This window comes from Botryllus schlosseri, chromosome 15 (genome assembly GCF_051294905.1).
Source record: "Botryllus schlosseri isolate E-star chromosome 15, Bs_hap1, whole genome shotgun sequence".
NCBI classification, from domain to species: Eukaryota; Metazoa; Chordata; class Ascidiacea; order Stolidobranchia; family Styelidae; genus Botryllus; species Botryllus schlosseri.
The window spans coordinates 10,553,624-10,578,200 of NC_137250.1; the positions used below are offsets into that span (position 1 = coordinate 10,553,624).

The 24,577-nt window shown below is 40.8% G+C and overlaps 1 protein-coding gene and 1 long non-coding RNA gene across 3 annotated transcripts in view; both read left to right on the plus strand.

The window, feature by feature from the left end:
• The first annotated feature begins 796 nt into the window (after window positions 1-796).
• The window catches only part of LOC145457070 (uncharacterized), a 32,867-nt gene continuing 9,086 nt past the window's right edge, over window positions 797-24,577 (plus strand). For both annotated transcript variants that reach the window (XM_080335231.1, XM_080335232.1), the window contains exons 1-14: window positions 797-1,000; window positions 1,065-1,166; window positions 1,238-1,419; window positions 2,293-2,356; window positions 2,418-2,554; window positions 2,848-2,996; window positions 4,853-5,009; window positions 9,236-9,381; window positions 9,449-9,551; window positions 9,895-10,082; window positions 12,169-12,276; window positions 12,332-12,471; window positions 14,820-14,877; window positions 20,213-20,337. In XM_080335231.1, coding sequence (XP_080191357.1) covers window positions 837-1,000; window positions 1,065-1,166; window positions 1,238-1,419; window positions 2,293-2,356; window positions 2,418-2,554; window positions 2,848-2,996; window positions 4,853-5,009; window positions 9,236-9,381; window positions 9,449-9,551; window positions 9,895-10,082; window positions 12,169-12,276; window positions 12,332-12,471; window positions 14,820-14,877; window positions 20,213-20,337 — 1,823 coding nt within the window. In that variant the 5' untranslated portion in view covers window positions 797-836. The remainder of the gene's footprint in view (window positions 1,001-1,064; window positions 1,167-1,237; window positions 1,420-2,292; window positions 2,357-2,417; window positions 2,555-2,847; window positions 2,997-4,852; window positions 5,010-9,235; window positions 9,382-9,448; window positions 9,552-9,894; window positions 10,083-12,168; window positions 12,277-12,331; window positions 12,472-14,819; window positions 14,878-20,212; window positions 20,338-24,577) is intronic.
• On the plus strand, window positions 22,332-23,580 carry LOC145457071 (uncharacterized). Its single transcript, XR_013920773.1, has 3 exons — window positions 22,332-22,428; window positions 22,950-23,093; window positions 23,480-23,580. It is a non-coding gene; the product is annotated as an uncharacterized LOC145457071 (long non-coding RNA).

The following is a 24,577-nucleotide window of genomic DNA, read 5'->3' on the forward strand; positions in this document are numbered from 1 at the left end:
TTGTCACAATCCGCTAAAATGAAATGGCTCGGCTACCCCCAAAATCCTTTTGCATACCCCTGTTTGTGGACCCCTGATGTAGAAGAACGCATCCATTCCTAAGATTTTTGTTCCGTGGCGTGAGATGACTCAATGGATGTGATTATTATTTTCTAAATCATGGATAAAATTTACAATCTCCCATGGACAAAATTTAAGTATTTTTGGAATATGCAAATTACATATTTTTCATGAAGATCTCATTGAGCACTGTTGATCATACATCGAAATGAAATCGCTTGACACACCAGTTAGAACTTTCTGTAGGAAAATACATTTACCCATCGCTATGAATGCTAAAATCCAAATTATGACTGCGCGCAATACTATATTCAAATTCAGATAATGGTCGATTTATTACCTGGAATCAATATTTAAGGTGTCGGACCGGTGTAAAGCCAAGATCGGACTTGAGTGACCAACGATGATTGTCTTGCACCATGGGCAATACACAATTACACATAAATTTTGGAGAATTGACACTGCCATTATAGAATGGGATAGGGCGATAGGCTATTACGAAGAGAGATACTAATAATACAAGATCGTGTTATTATATATATTATTTATACACATGCGGATATTTCTGCTTGCTATTCCAAAATTGGTATTAGTCGAGCTGCTATTCCCAGCAAGTCGGTGTCATGGTACAATATGACGGATGCCCTTTATGCAATACATCCTTTTTTTCGAATTTCGACTTCGTGGACTGCGCTAGGTATAAATTCCTACGAAGTCTATCGGCTGGCTTCACATATGCCTAAGACTGATCACAGTGATCAGCGCTACGGGTTGCGATGGATATGCTGCTGAGAACTCCAGTTAGCATTTTATTATTGGTGACATCGGTGATGCCATTATTCAGCGATGGTGGGTTACTAAATCAAGACACTTCTGGCGATAACTCATACTCTCCATCTTCTACCGCTTCCGTAGCAGCAAGGAGGATTAGCGTAATAAGGTATTGGGTTAATGACAATTAGCTTGTAAAATTACAGCTTGCCGATAAGCAATTATGATTACAGTAACGCGGCTTCTAGAGGAATGAAATACGTGTTTGCATCAAAAGGTGACACCGTCATTTTGCGGTGTGAATTTCGTGTTTCTGGGTGGTATACCGTCCGATGGTGAGTTTTATTCGGAGTGATAGTATAAATGTCCGTTGCCGACTTAATCAATACCAGGCTCCTGATTCCAGGGTGAGATTAAGGGAAGATACGTATGTTCCAAACGAGTTGCCAACTGATATTACATCTACGAACAACAGCGTCTCCATCGCAACTCTCGAAAGTGTTGAAGAACACGACCGTGCCAATTATACTTGCGTTTTATCGTCTTTAGGCGATTCCACAACCTACACCTTTCAAGTTGTTGTTAAAGGTGTGTTGATGCCAGAGGTGGTCAGCATTGAAGTATACCTCTACTTGCAGTACTGACTGAAGTAAATCTAATTTTCGCTACTCCTACTTCTCATCGTTATATTTTGTGATTTACTTATTTTCCATTCTATACAGTTTGTCAAGTAGAAGTATTTTGTTCTTCCAAGAGAGCGGTGGGGATGAAGCCGCGTTTTCGATGTTCTATTTGTATATGTTTATTGTATAATTATATTTATCAATTTGAGTTCTTTTTTATTTTCTTTTATATCCGATAGTAAAATTAAATGTAAACGGAATTTTACGATCTACCATATTTTCAGTTGCCACTGTCCAAAATATTGCAAATCTATCATTTGCGTCAGATATTGCGGTCGAATCCTTATGATGTTGAAAATATATATCTCATAGGCTGAAGCAACACTTCTGCATCTACTTGAGTAGCTTTCTTTACAACTATTACTCAGCTCTGGTTGAAAGTAACATCAAAATCGATGACCTATTAGCTAGCCTAACCGAAATTTTTCGATGATCGATACTATAATATTAAAAACATTACAGAATAGGGTTCCACTTTTAACCACGTTGACAGTTGTTGAGCGATTCTTGTTTGCAAGGGCGTGACGTCATGGAATTCATACTGAACTAGCTTGGAGATATCACGTCACTATATACGAGCCGAAACGCGGCCGAAAGGCGCCGTTGGCTCCCCTCGTCACCAAATTGGGTACGGCACGTTTCGAAATATCCCACTTTTTACCTCAAATATATTTTCCTACTGAACTAATGCTTGTTGCTCGCTGTGTCCCTATAGTTACGGGTAATGACGTAACCATATACCACCCTTTGCATTAATCTGTTGCGATTTTGATTACAGAAAAGCTGTCTTGTGAAGAAAATACATGCTCACAGAACGGTCGATGTACAGAAACTGCTAATGGGCAAGTGTTGGAGCATTTGAATCGCACATTGACGCACGTTCACACGAAGTATATGTTACAGATTTACCTGCGTATGTCAAAGGGGATTTATAGGGAAAATCTGCGAATTGGCTGATCCATGCTTGCGCTCGCCGTGCCTTAACGGTGGTCATTGTTCTGCGAATAGTACAGGTGGATTCATTTGCAAATGCGCAACAGGTATGGCCATAAATGGTTGAGGCATATAGCAACCGATCTTATTCAAGTTGAAATAGTGTTGTATGATTTTACGCTGTAGGCCTACATAAGCGTACAAAAACGCCGTACGTTCCTAAAATATCGACGCAACCTCAAACACGAGGCGAGAATTGTTTCCGTCAATACGACACGACAATATAAAAATTCGGAAAAATCCGTGTCTCCGTCCAAGCAGATGTTAACACTTCTGTATGAAATAAAGTAGCGTTCGAATAATACCACTAACAGCCAATATCCCCGGTGTCGTTCAATAGGATTCAACGGAACCCTATGCGAAAGTGAAGCGTGTATGCCATCTACGTGTACCTCGGGTGGTACCTGTCGTGTAAAAGATGGTCGAAGAACATGCGACTGTCACCACAATCAAGCTGGAAACCGATGTCAATTTACTTGTAGATTTGAAGTAAGAACCGGACCATGGATTAGCTTTTCTGATACATTCATCCGACTGACTATTACCATCCTTTGTACCTATCGATGTTTTTGAACACTACCACCTCTCCAACTTGCCGGTTCTGTAGGTAGTTTTATGCATGTCAATGTTTTTCTTGTAATCGAACTATACAAACTTTATCTCTTTTCTTCTCGCCATACTTTTTATGTAATAAATGCCGTTACCCGGTATAGCGGCGATAACAATTTCTTATTACAACCGTAACAGCTCTTCGTCAGTCCCCTCAAAATGTGGGTCTTGGGACCCCATAGGATGATAAAACCGAATTTCTGGGGGGGGGGGGGTGAGGCCCCCCAGACGCCCCTCAGGCTATAGCTCTTTGCCGCTACGTATCAGCTACGTTACGTGTGCACTATGCTGTTTGATAAGTTAGCTGATATCTCCTAAATGCGCGAAGCGCAAAAAATATCCATAATTCACGATTGAATCAGTCAATATGATTTGGAATTGCATGTATATTGCTATCGATATTTTATCCTCTCTCTGCTCACGTAATCAAATTTACCGTTAGTAGAGCTGAGTGAGGTGTGTTGGAAAAGGTAGGACCCCTAAAATAATAATTAAACATCTTCGGACGGACTCGATGGTATAATGACTTCGTTACATGATGCTATTTCGTGATCTCCTATTTGCAATGTCAAAAGACATTGAAATCGCCCAAACTTACTAAACTAAAAGACGCACACGATTTGAAATTGGTATTTCATTACTGGCTAATAATTTTCTCTGTGGGATGGCATTTGTCTTGTGGGGTTCAGATCGCCATGACTGGAACTTTCGGCGCCAGCCATTTAGACGCTAATGGACAATGAAACATTGTATTTATATCGAAGTTTTCGGTCAGCACAAGGGCAGTTCTTTTCAGCCAAAGTCTTCCGGCCGCTGATCGGTCTGGCACACTTCTTGGAGTCGCATGTTACATGGCCTATACCTTCATATGTCTTGGTGCGTCGTGGCGCAGTAATGCGTATTTTTTGTTTGGGAAAGGGTACCCAATAATCCAAATATTTGGCAACAATAAATCGTGCGCGCATAAATGTCCAAAGAAATGCTTCATAATTTACGCTAATTCACGAAATAATTTTGGCCCCCCGCCGTAGTTGAGGAGGGGGATGCGCCAGTTACGGTCCTGTTTACATGTTTGAAATAATAGTGCATTCTATAATTTGAAATTACAATATACAGATGTATAGATATGTTTGTTTATATTTCACGCTTACACAACATTGGCGCTTATTGACTATAAGTAAGTCTTCGACTCATTAATAACTGTATTCATATCGTCAATCAAAACCGCTAAGCGCGTTCAGTTTCCTGATGTGCACTGTGCTGTGCACGCAGTGTACACGTGTGCAGGACTTGTTGCTGTTACTGCAACCTAAACTTTTATAGGCACTTAGCCTACCCGCAAAACCACGACTATAGTATGTTTTTGAAACTTCAACTACTGTCTTAATGAAAACCTGTATGTAGGTTATACTATGATTTTCAGCGTGTTAATTTAAACCAGAGGTGACCGTTGGAAACATGGCTCGCGACCCGCGAGTCCCACAAAGGTCCCACTAAAACTAACAGCTATTGAAGTATAGCCTACATTACGTTAATATATTCGATAAATACTGTTTTTGATCCCTATGCTTTAAAATTTAAGTTAACACTAAATACAATTTCTTCCTGGTATAGGCGGATAAATACGCAATCAATCTATCGGAATCCGGCCCGCCAAACTTCATTTTCCCATATCAGGCCTCTGCCAACTGCTGAAGATGTTGCCCGCCGCTGATCTATGCTCTTACTTATTCCAGAGTTACGACTCAAACGATTACAATTACCGCTATAATCATCGCGCACGATATTGCCGCCATGGAAAAACTTGCAAGCTATCATCAAATGGCCTGCGTGAGACCTGTGTTTGTGATAATAACAGACGTTCCTCGGCACATCGCTGCATGATGGAATCAGGTACCTGACCTCATAAGGTCTCCTCTGAATGTTATGGTATTTCAATGTCATCGTGTTTTGGCGTCGTTCAAGTGGATCTCGACCAAATTTACAGTGTGGTGGTGTCAATATTCGTGTGAGGTACAGGCTAATTGGGCGAACATTCCGAACCGTGAGTGTGAAGCAGAAACGAGCGGATTTGGTGCTTTCGAATTATCAGGATATTTTCGTATTACGTCTAAATCCGATAACGTCTCAAATCCATGCGAGTAGTCACATTAACATTGAAAATGCTCGGAAAGTCAGTGTTGAAATCCAGGTTAGAAAAAGCGTAAATGAAAATCTGTAATAATAAGGGTTTTTTTTGACATGTCAAAATTTGTCAAAATTTTGTCAAAATTGTAGCGTTAGGTCAAAATTTGTCAAAATTGTTCATAAAGTCAAATTTTTTTTGACGTCTTTATTTCGTTTGTATCGTAGATTTTGCACTGTCGGTGAACGTATCATTTGATATTTTACAGCTTGTAGCCTACTTTATAGGCCTACTGTTGTAAACGGCCAATTGTCTGCTCATACTGAATCATCAATGGTCAAATTAAACAAATAGGTGGACATGGTATCATGGTCAACGTACCGCAATATCCTAACTGGGGCATCATTCTTATATTGAGAAGCGCATGATGAAAAATTGCAATAAACAACATTGTCAGAATGAAGCAACATGGTGTGTCACCAGTAGTGTATGCACAACCTGAGTATTGTCAGCCAACAACTGCTGCTGTTGAACGGCCTTGATGCACTTTTTACCCAAGAATATAGGAAAGTATCTCTCGTTGTACTACAATTTTTTTAAAATTATTTCCACCATAATACGTATTGCAACCATTGGAATTCTTCATAGGGCCAATATTGTTAATATTAAAATATTGTTTTTTATATGTACAAAGTTGCCTGTTTCTATGCCAAAAACGTTTTTTCAGGCCAAACTACTTTGTTGGGACAGCCAGTTACAACCGGAAATGTAGATAACTGGTACAATTTTGACATTTTTTGGGAAAACACCTAATTTGCATACGTTAGGTCAAAATTTGGTCAAAATTCATTTTTTTAGGTCAAAAAAAGTCAGTATTTTAATTTTTTAGGTCAAAATTTTCTTTTTTTTTAGAAAAAAAAACCGCCCTAGTAATATTAGTTAAATCCTGTATTTTGTTTCAAATCGAAACCGAAATCTATGCTCATCTCCATTGTAACGGGCAAAGGCATCAATTGTACCGTACCGTAGCCTACCGACCAAGTGTTATATAGCCAGTGCTCTTCAACCGGGGTTTTCGTACACCCTAGGGTGTACCAGAATTTGCAAAGGGTGTACCACTCGGTTGGGGTGTATAGGGGTGTACCAGATCCGAATTACAATGAGCCGATGGCTAGCTATTACAAAGGCAGGTTTATGGGTCAGTACAGGTTGACGCACAGGTTAATGAGCAATATGGTACGATGTTATCTCTAGGGCTGGGCAAAATCGAGTACCTGAGTGATTCGATTCTGAATCACGTAATATGCTTCGAGTCGAGTCGAGTAATCGACTATCACTCATTATGACGTCACAACAGGATGTACTATGTCGAAGTCCAAATATGAACCTTTTATGCCACCACAAAGAACGTAATGCCTGTTATCCATCACATTAAAGATACTTTGGTATTTTTTCGACCATACCGATTTCATTGCACTTCTTGACAATTTTGTTGGATGATAGTGACTTCGGAAATGTGTTATTTCCAGTAACGTTCGTAGCTTTAAACTGTACCTGGTATGCTGAAACACGGCCAATCAAGGTTTCACGGCTTCCTCCGTGGAAAATAGTATCAAAACTATAATTCTCGTCAGTAAATTAACTTTCAGTTGCGAGGACCGTATAATTTCAGTACTTGAAAAAATCGTATTTTACTACTCGACTGGAATCATTAAAATTACTACTCGATTCAGATTCGAGTACTCGGATCATTTTGCCCAGCCCTAGTTATCTCAAGTGTAATACTGTACACCGCTTGATTGTGATGTCATAAGCAAATATTTCTCATATTTATTTAGCCGTCGGCAATAGACTAATGGTTCCGTTTGGTGTTGGAAAGTATGCAGTTAACAAACATGTGTTCAGCTATAGTCATTTGTCTTTTAGTGAATTTTGAGGAAACCGCCGCGATAGCTCAGACTTCTTGAATCGGTACTTCCTACCCGACGTTAATAAACTGCAATGCACATAAATGAAGTGACGTAGCCAGCCAGGGTCGAAACAGCTTCCATGTTGAAATCGAAACCCTTTTGTTTTAAAATGCCGGTTTTATGTGTAATATTTCGCCATACATTTGCAATTTAGTATTTTGTTATTAGTGATGCAAATTAGCGACAATAGACTGTGTATAGCGGCATACGATCTGAGGTTACTGACATCTCTTGCAGAACATGTGCTACTATCGACTGTGTGTGGTGTGGGCCAGGCCTGAAACGCAGTAGGCTGGTGCGCCTGCTATCATCGCTGATCTGAATTACCGCTTCAGCAGCAGTAGCTTTACCTACCTCTCTCCCCAATACTGTTACATTTAGGTTGATTATCGTTCGTACTGTCATGCTGTTTTTGGGCTGACAAGAAATAAATTCCAATTTGCGTGGCGGGCGGCCTAAATGGCTGCGAATAGACTCTGTGACCGAATACGATTTTATTCAAATCCAATTTTTTTGACGGCAATAACTCCGCTTCTACTGGTTGGAATTGAACCAAATTTGAAGATCATCGTTTTTATAGACAACATAATACTTTCATGGGGTGAACAGAAAAATTTCAAATTTTTCGTGATTTATTTTTATTTATTAAATAGAAACTTTCTTCTCCCGTAGCTATGCGGCTACTGGTTGGAATTGAACCAAATTTTGTGTGTAGGCTTAAGTTAGGTAACCTAACAATTTTATCAAGTAGCCAGTACGATTTGAGAAAAAAGTAATTTTGAAGACCCCTGATAAACAGGGGTGTACGAGTTTTGAGCAAACGTTAAAAGGGTGTACCACGTCGAAAAAGGTTGAAGAGCACTAGACGCTATGATTCAGTGCTTTTTTTCATTGCAGTATGGCTGTAGCATTGACTTTCTAGGCATATCATCATAATGACATTGACATCCCTTATGGATGCATGCCTTTGGAACCATACCGACCTGCCCGCGATTACAAATGACACATGCGATATAATTGATAATCCTGTAATACGATTCCACTTTAACCAGGCGACAAATGATACAATTATTTGATAGATTAATATCGAAATAACCTTTCATTTATGCCAGAGAGAATACAAAATAAGACCACAAAATGAGGATAAATTGTTATTAGTCAATTTTACAGGTTTGATAAGATTACTCATTCATTCGAAAAAATTCATTGTTAGCGTCTGTGACATACAGTGCAGTAACTGGTTGCCGTATGGAATCGAGGTGAATTTGGACAGTCAAGTTCGAGCGGCAACTCAGTATTAACTTGTAGCGGAGATGAATTATTATGTCGCACTGGTAAAATTACAGCGCACGCACACGCATCGCACACGGCTACTCAATCACCAATTATACTTAGCTAGAATTGGGCCCTGAGCTGTCGCAAGAAAGTCGCAAAGACTTATCGCTCTCTGCCATTGCGTGCGCATGCGCACGTACGTGTGTTGCTGGGAAGCATGACTGCGAGCGCATAACTCTAACCAAAACACCTGCAAACCTAACCCGAACCATATATTAATACGAATTACCAGGTAACCTGACCCATGTAACCCTAACTCAATATAAACTGAACGGATCCCAAACCACACAGGGGAATTTTGCGTAGTGGTGACATCGACCGCCGACTACGCATAGGCGGATAGGTTTAAATTCTTGTCGGTAGCCGAAACGTCAGGGGTTTATCTGAGCTCGCCTCTTTCCTTGTGTCGCTTGTTCCTACGCCGCCAAAAAGCACAGTGAGAGACTCGACCAAGGACGTAAACAATGAATCGAACGAAAAATGAGCAAGGAAGAGCTGCCTAAAGAATGACATACGCGATGAGACCGAGATGAACAATATTACGTATGGCAGAAATACGTGCGTGCAAATGGATGCTTACCCATACCATACGTGATAATTTTTCAACTCCGTATACGAATTTACATTTGTCCGAAATTACTGATTACCCTGTACTGTACCCTAATGTCTAAATATTCTTTATGCCTTAGATGTGGCCAACGAGTGCGCAAACTCCAATACATGCAAGGGACACGGAAGCTGTGTAGACCAAGTATTTGGATTTCGATGTAATTGCCACAGTTACTATCATGGAACTAATTGCGAATTCTACAACGAATGCTCGTTATCGAACAATGTATGGGTGAAAGAAGGAAATCGTCTGCCTTCAATGTTATGAATCGCATATTTTGACATATTTTCAGAAATGTAGACACTTTGGAGGACGGTGTGTTGATTTAGTCGATGGCTACAAGTGCACAGACTGTCCTAATGGACAGTACGGAGACAAATGCCAGTACCAAGATAGTGAGTATATACGTGACTGATAAGTATGTTACAAAAACGTTATAGGATGAATACCTCCAAAACTATGATCAAAATAAACAAAGGCCGTCTTTAAAAATATGTTACAAATTCATTTTTATTTTGGACACCACTCTGTGTTTCGAAGGAATTATTATGAGATATTCATATACTTTTGAAAGCAAATTGATATATCGAATATCGTTTCGCATAGTTCACCAATTGACGGACTTTTCAATCATCTGGTAAATCGGCATTTCGTAAAACTGATTTCATTTCTACGTAAGTGATATACCAACGACAACTTTGATCTTCTGCTATTGTTACATAGTCTCATACCCTACAGATCCATGTAAGGTGACATGTGGAGGGCGATCAATGACAGCGACTTGCGACACAAAATTTCTAAGTCCTAAAATAATTGTGATCGCGGTATTTCTGAATCAGAAGACGGGCTCGTGCAAATTATCTGGGAAAAGCGGAAACCAAAGGAGCATAACCGTTTTTTACGATGACTGCGGGACGGTGGCTGAAGTAAGTTTTCACATTAGTTACATACCAAACGCATTTTAAATATTTATTCTCACGAAAACGTACTTTGAATAAGCAAGTTGGGGTTTGTTTCTTGAATAATGGAATACCAAGAGGGTCTAGGAAATCCCAAAGCAATTCAAATCATTTATTCAATTCCCTTTCGAACAGACAAATACAACAGTCTACTTGTTTGGCGCCCCGTACCACGGAAAGTGAGAAGTGAAAATTGGTCAAGCCACATTCTCAACAACAATCCTAATAATTTCATGCTTTTACCTGATTCTATTTTCATAATACGAATTGAAAGCGGAAGCGTTCCGAATTCTCACAATTCCGAATTCACACATGATTGGGAAATTCAGCGCCACGATTGGTGCATGCAACATGATTAATGATACTGGTAGGAGCTGCGGTTACTAAGTTCTGCATGAACATCATTCGTGAGTCATATGACTCAACGCTCCACAATATAACCATCATTGTCAGTGAGCAGATAAACATAATCATTAAACAGATATTTCATTGAAACGAATTATTCATTGACATTGTTCAAGATGTAGCTAATGTTGAATTACGTCCGCCACTTATAGCACGCGAGATTATTTTTCATGGCACGGCAGATGAATTGATGCACACTACATGTATGTTGCAGAAAGTGAAAGATAGGTTTTCAAAATGGAAAAAGCTCGTAGACGACATACAATAATTCCGTAAATCAACATTAAATATAGTCTTTTAGGACAGATTTTATTATCTTGCTTTGCGCGATTTACTGGGACTTAATTTCTTTATGATAAGTGTAGGTGCCCCCAAATACATATATATATGCATATAAAATATACATAATGAACAGAAATGAGTCAAACTGTATTTGCAATTATGAAAGAACGGTAACCTGATATATACTATAAAACCGTTTGGGTTCTTTAGTTCACGATTTTGCACTGTGCAGCCTGTGGGATAGAGACTCTTATACGAACTCATATTTCGGAACTGGGCATTTTCACGCTGACATAGGACCTAGACATAACGTTCCGGGCAACATGCGACCACGCGACCCCGTGCGCTGCGTGCGCCGACAAAATTATTGGCGGCGATAAAACCTTGAAATAAAATAACGTCTCATGTTGACCAAAACGTTCGACACTAATATGTCCACTGTCCAGGCGCCGTAATGGCCGGCGTCGAATAGTTTTGCGCCCGCAGCTTGCGCAGCACGTATATCAAATAAGACCCGCAGAGGTTGATATTTAGCTCGGTGTCGAAATGCGAATTTGGAATCGTGTTCGTCCCATGAAAGAAGATTTTTTTTAGTTTCATCTATGGTACGTGTTATCGTCGGTATCGCCACTTATGGCTAATGGTACCCATCGAACACATTAACCTTGGAAATGAACAGAGCAACCTCAGAAGATCAATCACTGCGATCCAAACACTACGTACATTAAGCGGTGGATCCAGTGTGGTGCGACCAATAGTTTAAGAATCACTGGCGTAACCGATGCCGTTGCTAGCTGCTGATAACCGGTTGCTGGGATTCCTTGTTTGAAACGCTAAATATGACAAAATTAAAAATGTTTGGCACGCCAGTTGGTAATATTTGGACATTTTTTGATAACTTAGCACGCTGCATTCGAAAGGTTGCCGACCCCTGAAGTAGATACAAGGCCTGCAGCCTGTAGCCTATGCTTATTGCTTTTTCAAACATACCCGGTTTATGCAAGAGGATACTGCAATATTTGTAGCTTATCACATCGCGGTGTACTGCTTTTTTCATCGAAGCTTTTATCATTTAGTATGGCGATTGATATCTCCACTGTCCAGGCGCCGAAATGACCGGTGCCGAATAGTCCAGCGGCGTAGCTAGAGCAGCGCGTGTATCAAATAAGACCCGCAGAGGAAAATGTTGAGCAACGTGTCCAAATGCGAATTTGAAATCGTGTTCGTGCCATGAAACACCATGAATGAATAACCCACACTTATGGCTTTTTCAAACACATCTGGTTTATGCCAGAGTATACTGAAAGATTGGTAGCTTATCATATCTTGGTGTACTGTTATTTTCATCGAAGCTTTTATCATTTAGTATGGCGACGATTATGTTATTTATCGAAATCGTTTACGTACCGGAAATTACAAAAGGTTCCACGAAGATTCGAAGCTGATCATCACACGAGCCGTTGGACATTTCCAGGTAACGAAACAATGAGAAATATTCTTTCATCCACCACTTCATTGCTTTATTTTAGTTCGACATGGAATGCAGATTGCCCTTACTGAGGAACGCTTCAGCGCAATTGTCTGATTACACATTGTTGGTGAATGAAACGAAAGATTTCAACGACAGCAAGGATATCGATCCGCGAAGGACAAACGTGGAAATATATGAGTACGATTGTTAAACCAGTAGATAGAGTTTGTACAGTAGCATACGAAAATGACGACGGTTCAAGTAACGTTTCATACGTTCTCTTTGCCGCGTACAAGTCTCTATCACTGCGTGGCTGAAAGAATTGATGTAATTTCACAGGGATCCCCTCGATAGGCCACAGTTAACAGTCGTTGCATCCAGGACCGTAACAGCACTTCGTCAGCCCCCATAAAACGTTGATCTTGGGCCCCCCATAGGGTGATAAACCGAACTTGTGGGAGGCTTCGTCCCACAGGCGATACGCTGTTTGCCGTTACTCATCATCTACACTTGGGGGCCATTTAGCGAGTGAGCTCTAGCTTATAAACGCGCGTAGCGACATCTATTGCGTGGGTATAGGGCGTAGGCAGGACCGTAACTGCCGCACCCCAAACCAAAAAATTAGGTGGGGGCGATCTCGAAGGGATATCAAAATTATTTCGTGAATTATCTTAAATTATAGAGTGTTCCGAATGTTCCTGTCCGGTCAATCTGAACCCCACAAGACATTGCCATCCCGCAGAGGAAAATTATTTGCCAGTGAAAAAATACCCATTTGAAATCGTATGCATCTTTTAGTTTAGTACGCTTATAGGAGATTTCAATATATTTTGAAATAGCAAAAGGTCACGAAATAACATCAGGCAACGGAGTCATTATACGAACGGGTTCGCCCGAAGATGTCAAATTAGTATTTACGGGCCCTACATTTTCCAACACACCTGACTCAGCTCCACCGGTAAATCTGATTACGTGAGCTGAGAGGATAAAAGATTGATAGCAATATATATGCAATTCCTGATCATGTTGGCCGATTCAACCATGAATTAAAGACAATTACCGTGCTCCGCGCGTTTAGGCGGCAAAAGCTGACTAAACAGTAGGCCTACAACAAATCTCGCTGATAAGTAGAGGGCAAAACGTATAGTCTGATGGGGGGTCTGGGAGCCAAGCCCCTCACAAGTTTGGTTTATCACCCTATGAGAGGCCCAAGATCAACGTTTTGGGGACTGACGAAGTGCTATTTCGTTCCTGGGCGTAGGCCTGCAGGATGCGACGAATGTGAGAGTAGCCTACCATTTCCTTACAGACAATCCCTACTTCACTTCACATTAATTCACCTTCTACATTGTTTTTGGATATTTTTATCTCCTTTTTGATATTCATAAGAGCAGCATAAATGATGCGATTCCGATCGCCTAATGTTTAAATATAGGCGAGGCTATGTATAATTCCCCGATTGGTTCCTCCCGAAGCGTACTACAACCACATCACTGGTATACGACTATACAGAAGTGAAGCGGCAAACTGAATGTTACACAAATACGAATCAGAAACTCGGAAAATATACCAAGAGCGTATTCACTTAGTGAATGCATATACAGTTATGCACACATGACTTCACAACTTCGAAATAACGATGGTATAGGCCAGATGCGGCCAACTTCTGCAGTCGGCGGGCCGGATATGAGAAAATGACGTACTTGGCAGGCCGGATTCTTAAATCGATACATTTAAAGCGTATTCATCTACCTCTTGGATTAATCGTATTTAATGTAAACTTTAAGTTTGAAGACCAAAACAGAGTATTCAATAAATATAGTAACGTAATTTACTTCAATAGCTGTTGAAGTGGAGTAGACTTCTGTCGTAGATCAAAGTTGTTAACGGGTCCTTTGATCTCTGGCTGCATGTAGGACACAAAGAAAACAAATCACTAAAGAATAATTAACAATCATTATTATTTTTGTCCGAAAAAAAAGAAAGAATAACTTACTCCCTATAATTTGACGTAGTAAGCAAGTAATGTGGAGAATTCCGGCAGACTGTGACCGCGGGCCATAATATGATGTAAGACCAAAAACTGGTTCGGCCGCTCAAAATCCCTTCGCGGACGTATGTTGCTCGCCGATAAAATGTATTGTATGCCTACGAGGGGTCGAATTTTTTTCAAATTTACCAATATATAGATTCATTAGGACAGAGTCCACGCATAAATGCCGGTAATGCCCGCATTTTCATGTTGACGAACTTACATGTAAGATCCATGCACTCTCGCACGCTATACGCACATGCACGTTAAAGAATACCCTACAGTTACCAAAATTTAACGTAGCAATCGGGGATTGCGGCTGACTGTGGCGCGGGAAATATTATCATGTATGATCGGAAAATGTCTGCGGGCCGGACAAAATCATGTTGCGGGCCGTATGTTGCCCCGTCGCTGGTGTAGGCTATCGTTACATAGGCATACGCCGGTTTAATGGAAGAGACTCTGCCTTCGAGCTTTGAACAACGTATTACAAAATATTATATTTTATTTTCAGTTCTTCTTACGCAAGTCGAATAAGCAATTTCCAGGTCGGAGATCGGCTATATGTTAAGGTTAGTAGCCGACTGAAACAAGGGTATAGGTAGGGTTTCATCAGGGATACATAGAACTCCTATATGCTCCAGGGTTACATTCAAAACAAGAGATGTTTTAAAACATGTTCCAAAACGATGTTTTGAACAAATGCATTTTTATTTCAAAAGTTGTATATGCATAATAATGTCATCACTGTGTAACGACATTCGAAAGACATGTATGAGCCTTCGGGCGACTTGCACTAGATATAGTTGGCGTATACGATATGGAATGGGTAGACCTTCGAAATCGTCGTCGGTTCAACAGTTATGCAAGTATAGTTATATATATATATAGTATTGGAGCGGACCGCAAATGGCACCTGTGCTGGGGGTTGCCGACCTCAGATATAGAGCGATTCCGATGTTCATCTTTCTATGGCTCCGTAATTCCGAGCCTTCCTACAGCAGGCTGCGGCACTACCGGTACTTGCCTAGAGACTAGTTTTGTGGAATTCATATTTGTGCATTGGTGACTTTGCGGTGTACCATTTCAATTCTCAGATTCTCGGCGATCGCTTTAAGACAATCTTTTGTGGTTTGATGCCTACGGCATAACGATTTTATTTGCCAAATGTGATCCCACAATATATAATACGCATACAATTATGATTATGAAAACAGTGCACTGACTATTAAATGCGGGTTATCATGATAACAGTACATCATATTTCAATAAATAAATACAGCAACAGCCTTTTGATATATATAAGTAGATAGCAGTGGGTTGCAAAGAGTGCAATCACGCCCCAAATGTTGAAAAAACAAAATTGTGAAATCTCGCCCATTCTCAGTAGAAATCACTAACTCTCTGATATTACGTACTTTTAATGATCAATTTGTTCTGGTTGATATGAAACTATCAAACGAATCAAAACTAGATGTGGTGATTGTTGTGATTGTATAAGTGCTGATTACTGTAATTAGTTTACTTTGCTCTGTTCATTCCTTTCGTACCTCAGTTGCTTATATCTGTGTTGTCGAGTGCATGTCCTAGTTCCGTGAAGTTGATTGTAGCTGAATTTCAGTTAATAAAAACCTAGAAAGCTGTCAAGCAGTTTCGTCTTCGTCTACCTACGCTTTCCTCGAAAGGTCACCACAATTTTATTAACTGCTATTGACACAATCGACTCTGGAATGACTTTCTCTCAAGAGAAGTATATCCGCGTGCCGGTTCTAGATTTATTACCGAGCTCTCAAGACTCTTCGAAAGTATTCAACCACTGGGACAAAATGTTGTCGAGCTTCATATCGGCTGCAGAGTCTTCTTTGCCATCGACCAGCAGCACGGACACTGGACAAGAATCTAGCAGTGGCCGTCCCGGGGCAGTTCTCGATAAGTTGGCTATTTTGATTGGTTATGTATCGCCAAGCGTGTACGCTTTGATCGAAGATCATGGCACGTTCGAATCTGCCATGGCACACCTAACCAAGTTATATCGGAAGAAAAAGAACATCACATATGCTCGACATTTACTCGCAACTGCTAAGCAAGACTCTGGTGAGACCGTCGCTGATTTCTCACAAAAGTTGATGGCTCTGTCTCGTGATTGCGATTTTGAAGCTGTTAATGCAGAAGTGCATAAAATGGAGGCCGTGCGAGATGCCCTAATTACTGGCTTGCGGTCCTCTGGCATTAGATTGCGTCTTCTCGAACATGATGAGTTGACACTCGAAAAAGCCATGCAGATAGCAGACTCTCTTGAACGGGCGCAAGCGTTTTCCTCGTCCTATGAAATATCGCCTCCTACCGCTAACATGGTTCCGGGAAATCAGGAAATGCAGAAGACTTCACATACGCCTGACCAATCGCCTGTGTTGTCCTGCAGCTCTGAATTGGCTGCATTACAGAAGTCTCCTGAAAAAAAGAAGTGCTTATTTTGCGGCGGTTTCCATACGATGCTTCGCAAGTTTTGTCCAGCCCGAAACAGCGAATGCTCGAGATGTGGCCGACGGGGTCACTTTGCCAAAGTCTGCAAATTCAATTTGGCTTCGCTAGCCGGTGTACCCGGTTCTTTGAGGCGTTCGTTCGACGTTGGAAGTTTTTGTTGCTGAGAGATTGGTCAAAGTACTTGTAGATTCGGGGGCGTACGAATGCTACATTAGATCATCATTCGCCAAAATTCTCAATCTCGCTCTTACTCCTCGGGATTACACTATTACCCTTGCATCAAAGTCATCTTCTGCTCGAGTTATTGGTCATACATACGCGACACTTCGCATTGAAGATAAAGATTACGGCGCAACTCAATTTTGCGTCGTTGATGAACTGTGCGCCGACGTAATCATCGGTTTGGAATTCCTCCAACAGCATAAGCGAGTTATATTTGAATTTGGTGGGCCTAAGGGAGATCTCGTATTAGGACGCAAGCATTGTGTCGTAGCTGCCGCTAAAGTGAGTGATCCGCCTGAAATATTCAAGTTTGTCGACCCAGCTGTAAAGCTTGTAGCTGTGAAGTCGAGAAAGTACAGCTCGGAGGATCGATCTTTTGTACGGAGCGAGGTGTCAAAGCTCCTGGATGAAGGCGTTATAGAGAAGTCGGTATCTCCCTGGCGAGCTCAAGTTTTGGTAACCAAGGACCCTCGACATAAGAAAAGGTTAGTGATTGATTACTCGCGGACGATAAATCGATACACCCCTTTGGATGCTTGTCCGCTACCAAAAATTGATGACATTGTCAATGAAGTTGCAAAAGGTGTTGTTTATAGCACGATCGATCTCAAGTCTGCCTATCACCAGGTGTCTCTCTCTGCGGCCGACCGACCCTTCACAGCTTTTGAAGCTGATGGTTGTCTGTATCAATTTCGTCGCCTACCCTTCGGCATCACCAATGGGGTCGCTGCATTTCAGCGGTTCATTGATAAATTTATAGCGGACAACCACTTGAAAGGCACAATCGCTTACTTGGATAATGTAACTATATACGGAAGGAATCAGAAGGAGCACAATGAGAGGCTCTCTTCGTTCATGTCCGCCGCTGATTCAACAGGTCTGACTCTAAATAAAAATAAATGTGCGTTTGGGGTTTCGAAGCTCTCACTGCTCGGCCATCTGATCTCCCACAATGATATTCGACCCGATCCGGATCATTTGCGACCCTTAACGCAAATGCCGGCTCCAAGCGATACTCGTAGTCTGAAGCGCTGTTTGGGCATGTTTTCGTACTATTCAAAATGGATTCCGTCTTTTTCCGATAAAGTGAAGCCCCTATGTGAAAATGTCGTGTTCCCCTTGCTTGAAAAACAGAGAAACGCGTTTGAAACGGTAAAACAGAATCTACTTCGCGCCTTTTTGAGCTGCATCTATGATGACGAACCGTTTCAAGTTGAATGCGATGCTTCCGAAGTTGCGATCGCCTCTATTTTAAGCCAAAAGGGCAGGCCTGTTGCGTTCATGTCTCGAACGCTATCAAAATGCGAAATGAAATACCCCGCTGTAGAAAAGGAAGCTTTGGCCATTGTCGAGTCTCTTCGAAATGAATTTAAATTGATAACGGACCAAAAGGCATTATCTTTCATATTTAGAAAAGACCATCCAAGTAAGATTAAAAATGCAAAGCTCACTCTGTGGAAACTCGAGTTAAGTCCGCTAAAGTATCAAATAATTCACCGCCCTGGATCCGAGAATATCGGACCTAATACTCTGTCTCGGGTTTGTTGTTCGTCCCCAGGCCAGCCACACATGAGCCTTCAAGAGATCCATGAAGCGCTGAGTCACCCTGGGATTCGACGACTTGATCACTTTGTCCGATCCAAGAATCTACCTTTTTCTATGGAGGACGTTAAAAGAACTTGCGCTAATTGTCAATTATGTGCTAAATTGAAACCTCGGTTTTTCATGTCTAATGAAACGAACAAGTTGATAAAAGCTACTCGACCATGAGAACGTATTAGCATCGATTTCAAAGGTCCCGTTGATGGACCCAGAAAGTTTGTACTTGTTATTATTGACGAGTACAGTCGCTTCCCATTTGCTTATCCTTGTCGCGACATGACGTCGTCAACGGTCGTCAATTGTCTCTCATCCTTGTTTTCGCTTGTCGGTGTACCGGAATATGTACACAGTGACAGGGGTGCCTCATTTCTATCTAAGGAAATCACCGATTTCTTGACACGCAAGCGTATTGCCACCAGCAAGTCGACTCCTTATCACCCCACAGGCAATTCGCAATGCGAGAGGCTTAATCAGACTTTGTGGAAATCCGTCAAGTTGCTTTTGGAAAGTCAGAGATTGCCGGAGATACATTGGGAATCGGTTTTGCCGGATGCTCTTCATTCCATCCGGTCGCTCTTATGCACGGCATCTAATTGTTCTCCTCATGACAGGTTCTTCAAGTTTGAAAGGAGATCCATGTTGGGCGACTCCATCCCCGACTGGCTTCTTCATGGCGGCACTGTACTTCTACGAAATTTTGTGCGGAACAAAGGCGACCCCCTCGTTAATGAGGTAGAACTATTGGATGCCAACCCTAAATACGCCTTAATACGTTACAGAAACGGCGTAGAATCAACGGTTTCCGTTAAAGATCTCGCACCCTACCCTGTTTCTACAAAGTCTTCTGAGGCGCTTGAAAGAAAGGAAAAAGAGTTTTCCTCTGTCTGCGATACAACGGAGCCGTCTTCCGATGAACTTACCACCTCGTCCAGCAGCGAAAAAGATGGCGTTGCTTGTAAAACATGTTCTCCGCGTCGCGACGAAGTAGTGGAGCCCAGTAGCAGCGCAGATGTCGAGGAACCTCCACTGCGTCGATCCACGCGCATAAGGCGCGCTCCCGAACGTTACGGGCAAGGGACCTCGTAAAAGCCTGTCCCTATTTTTCTTGGTGGGGGTGAATGTGGTGATTGTTGTGATTTTATAAGTGCTGATTACTGTAATTAGTTTACTTTGCTCTGTTCATTCCTTTCGTACCTCAGTTGCTTATATCTGTGTTGTCGAGTGCATGTCCTAGTTCCGTGAAGTTGATTGTAGCTGAATTTCAGTTCATAAAAACCTAGAAAGCTGTCAAGCAGTTTCGTCTTCGTCTACCTACGCTTTCCTCGAAAGGTCACCACACTAGATGTTTCCATTTATAGGTAATTTTTATCTTTGACCTGAAGTAAAACCTCCCGATGCCTCGCGTATACTCTGGTCGTATTAGAGATGAGGAATTCTGCGGCCAGGATCCATGTTTTAGTAAATAACCGGAAGTGAGCTATTACATTTCACTGAGAACTGTCGCATGATCAGCTCTGTCATTACTAATTATGATGTTATAGCGCAAATCTGATAAATGAACTTCTTGATATGCATTGTAAAACAGCAGACTGATTTCAGATGACGATCGATACTAACAGTAACCCAACCCTGTCTCGCGGTTACAAATTGCACCCAGTTAGCTGCTACGCAGCGCCCGATGGAAGCAAAAATAGTCTACAGCAATACACACTCATAGAAAACGGGTAAGTTGCAATAAAAGCTTTATTAGTTTCTATAACAGGGGCGGCCAACCCGCGACCTACGAGAAGGTTTTGAGTGGCCCGCGATGTAATTCTCGAAATTAGTTATAATAATAATAAAAAATTACTCAGGCAATTAATTTATTGAACTTGCAAGATCAACTAAAAATGTCATTAGCGAACTCTGGAATGCTGATGACTAAAATATCAGTTCCGACGCATTGGTGTAGCCAGTGGCCATCCACATTTTTCGGGGATCTTCGTATATGACAGATACGACCACAAAGCAGAATATTTCGCGGCCGATTTATTTGACTTGATATTTTTCTTAGCATTTCGAGCGATTTATTGTCACTCGATTTCTTGATTTTAGCATTGGGGCCCCCTCCTGATATTTTAAAACTAGAAATACGCCCAATTTACGGAATTGACTCTAACTATATTCGCAATCGTGAGAGAACGTGTCGTCTAACACGCAACTTCGCGTCTGCACTCGCAGAATGATCTTCGGCGATGACACCGTTGCACAAAATGATAGACGCATATTCACTGAAATCTTGATATTGATAATATTGATAATATTGATAATATTGATAATATTGATATGTCCAAGCGCCAGTTATTTACCCTGGTCAACAGAATGAAAAAAACCATCTAGGAGTCGTTTCTGGGGTTTTCAAGGTTGCTGATTACGAATATCCAGCCGTAGATTGGCTCTAGAAAAGAAGACACTTATACCCATAAAAAAGCCCAAAATCCCTTGAAAATTTCAGTTGGTAGGAGGTAAATCTTAGATTTTTCTACTTTCATACTGCGCATAAATACATAATTGACTAGGAACCCGCATGTCGTTCTCAGTTATTCCATCAATATTAACATTAACGAGAACTTTGCTTGTAGAAAAAGCAGTTTATCAAGCCTAGAAATTGTACTTTTGCACAGCGGAAATATGTTTTCTCTAGTGCCAATTGGTCATTCTACCAAGATGAAAGTGGAGTGTAATGCTATCACATTTGTCCCTGGGAAATCTAACTAAAGTACTTATATGAGTCTCATCTATTATGACTTGTAAATGGATAATTTTTCGCTGAGCCAACAAAGTGAGTGTACCTAGTCTCTATATCAAACGAGTAGCTTAAATCTGGTATCTTTGATGGACATCAGATTCGAATACGGATGAAGGATTCCAATTTCATATTAAGAAAGGTGCTCACTGAATGGAATCCCATTTAGGATAATAGTAAATAAAAACTTTTTGGAAGATCACAAAGCACCCAGCCACAAACAGCTGGTCCAAAAATTGGTATCTGCATATGGAAACCTTGGAGCAAACATGAGCATTAAATCTCAGTTCCTGATCAGTCACCTTGATATATTACCTGATAATATTGTTGATTAGAGGGAATAGAAAGGGGAAAGGTTTCATCAATACATCAAAACAACAAAGAAAGATATCAATGCAGATGCGACGAACATATTATGGCAGACTATTGCTGGAACCTTTCCAGAAACTGTACTAAATTGCTTGCATGCGAAAATAGTAGCCTGCAACAAACAATTTTGCTTTAATATAAGTTGTTAATATTATATTCCAACTGATTATTTTGAATTTAAAATAGGTGTTTGGCATAATACTGATTCAATTAATGCAACGTTATTTGAGTATCTAGGAAAATACTTTTATACATGATTGGAGTTTATTTATGTACAAGATATCCGTGAAAGTCTCCAACTATGATAAATCTAATACCCCGAAATATAATTCTGTTGGTGTATTTTGATTTAAAACAGTCTTCAACGTGTAACTCTTTCAATCCCAGACCATTGTCTCTGAACACCTCGAATTCCCGGAAAATTGCATTTAATTGGGAATTTTCTAGGATTCATAGACTCGCTAATTTTCGATCATTCGACGCGTGTGACCCATCACTATTTAGAGCGCATCAAGACGCTATTCGCTGTATGATTTGGTATAGAATGTAAACGTTTACATTCTACAGATTTAGAAATCATTTGGAAAACTAGGTGCAGCCGTGTGGAGAGATCTTGTGTAGGTGGATTTGCGGTGAGTAAATATTCGCTGGAGAAGTTGCGGTAAGTACGTACTTTTGGCTAATTTATTTATATGGTTATAAATTGAATATGAAGGGTAAGATATTGCTGGTAATCATGTAAATGTTATAGAAAAAATAACGGGTAGTGTCAATCAAGTCCTATTTGTTTTGTAACTCAAAAGTAATATTGGTGCAGGTAACGCGTTGGAGTGCCTCTGAAAACGTGTATCTTCATTGTAGTTGTGAGTTGGTTTACAAGTAAGGCGGGCTTAGAGATTTGATCGGGCAGGAAAGGAAGATTTTACCATCATTATATTCTGTACTGTTTGCACTTTATTTTCATTTCATCCATCCAGTGTTCAGCTATTTCTGATTAGATGTCTACTCAAGCAAAGATCATGCTCATAGAGATGCTATTCTTCAGCAACTACCATATATACTGTATAATATACCGTAGTTATTATGCTATTTTGTTTGCTGAATTGCATATTTGCCATTTCTTTCATTTCACCTTTCAAATTCATAATTTATATGTGCATATTGTCTTGATTTTATTAACAGGTTCTACCAATTTACTGGGTGAAACCAAATGATGTACCGGTAAATGAAGAAGTGCGCTTTTTTTGCAACGGTGTGAAAGATTTGACTTGCGTTTCAACGTTCGGGAAATTGATGATTTGGCTCTTTTTATGGGTCTAGCACAGAGTGGTTCCCAACCTTTTTCGACCCATCGCCCCCTTTTCAAGGTCAACACCGATCATCGCCCCCCAAATTTTGTGTACCGAAAATTGGGCATACAAACTGTAATCACCGGCGGGTTGACTAAAAAAAATGGTCAAATTTTCAGCTCGACATCCAATTTAACACACTTCTGTAACTAAATTCCTGTGGGTTGACTACAAAAAAAAAAAGTCAGCCGTTTTGACGCGTCATCGCCCCCCTATCGCCCCTTCGCTATTTTCGCCCCCCGTCGCCCCCTTTGTCCATTTTCGCCCCCCTGTCGCCCCTTCGTCATTTTTGCCCCCTAGATCGCCAAATCGCCCCCTGGGGGGCGATATCGCCCACGTTGGGAACCACTGGTCTAGCACAAGATCAACAAGGGCAATTTTGAAATTACTGTGCTATGTATGATGTTTTTATAGTGTTCTGATGTTATTTAAAAAATATTCAATAAAGATTTCGTGAAACACGCCTTGTGGAGACATATATAAATTGTCTAAGCAAACGCCTGGCACACCAGTGAAGGGTTTGATTGCTTCCTTGCCTTACGGCAATGTGCGAAAGCCTCCTGTCAATACGTTCTTGATATGTTGGTGCTAGCTCGGAGTATCAGATAAGATCGCATTCACTGCTGTACGAGTGTATGTCGTACTCGTACCGTACCGGTATCCTTGCCGATCAAATCGCGTAGTTGAGAAGGTTAGCATTGTTAGGCTACCATTGTTTATTCATCAATCACATTTTATATCTGTGTTTGAGCTCACAATTGAAACATACTTTTCGGATTGATCTAAACGGCTATGCCTACTATCGTGCTATACATTATATATATATAGTATATAATATCAATTGTGCCTCGCATCGCTTCTACCATGAAGAATAAAGTTTGGAATATTGCATTAGTGGACTTCCCCGTTATTTTTGATGCAATCAAATTCGGTGTGCAATCAAAATCGTGATGTGGTCGTCGCCCAATCATATGAGTGGGTGCGGGTATTTCTGGAAGACAATCACCCACTCATATGAGTGGGTCGGGTCTCAAAGAGTTTTAAAATAACAAGTAGCTTGAATTACTGAAATTTATAGTACGACTGAGCCGATTTTTCTATTCAGCCCATACAACGAAAATATAGGATTTTATTTAAAATAACCCAATGGGTTATCTTCAAAACAAAAGCCAATTGGAAAAAACTACGGTTATATCTGGAATCAGTGCCTTTCAGAACCCCAAAACCACTATTACTTTGTCCGCCTAAAAACCTAATTTGGACAAAATTTCGCCATCGTGTATGTAAATAAGGCGTTTTCGCAGATAATGTTGGAATAATTTTATTTTTCTTCATTTCTAGTGGGAGCTGTCTGTCCTTACGAAGTAGCTTGACCCGAAATAACTTTTTGACTTTAAAATAATGGCAACTCTTAACATGTCTGCAAAGGGATATCTGCCGCTAGGAAGGCCTCAACCAACT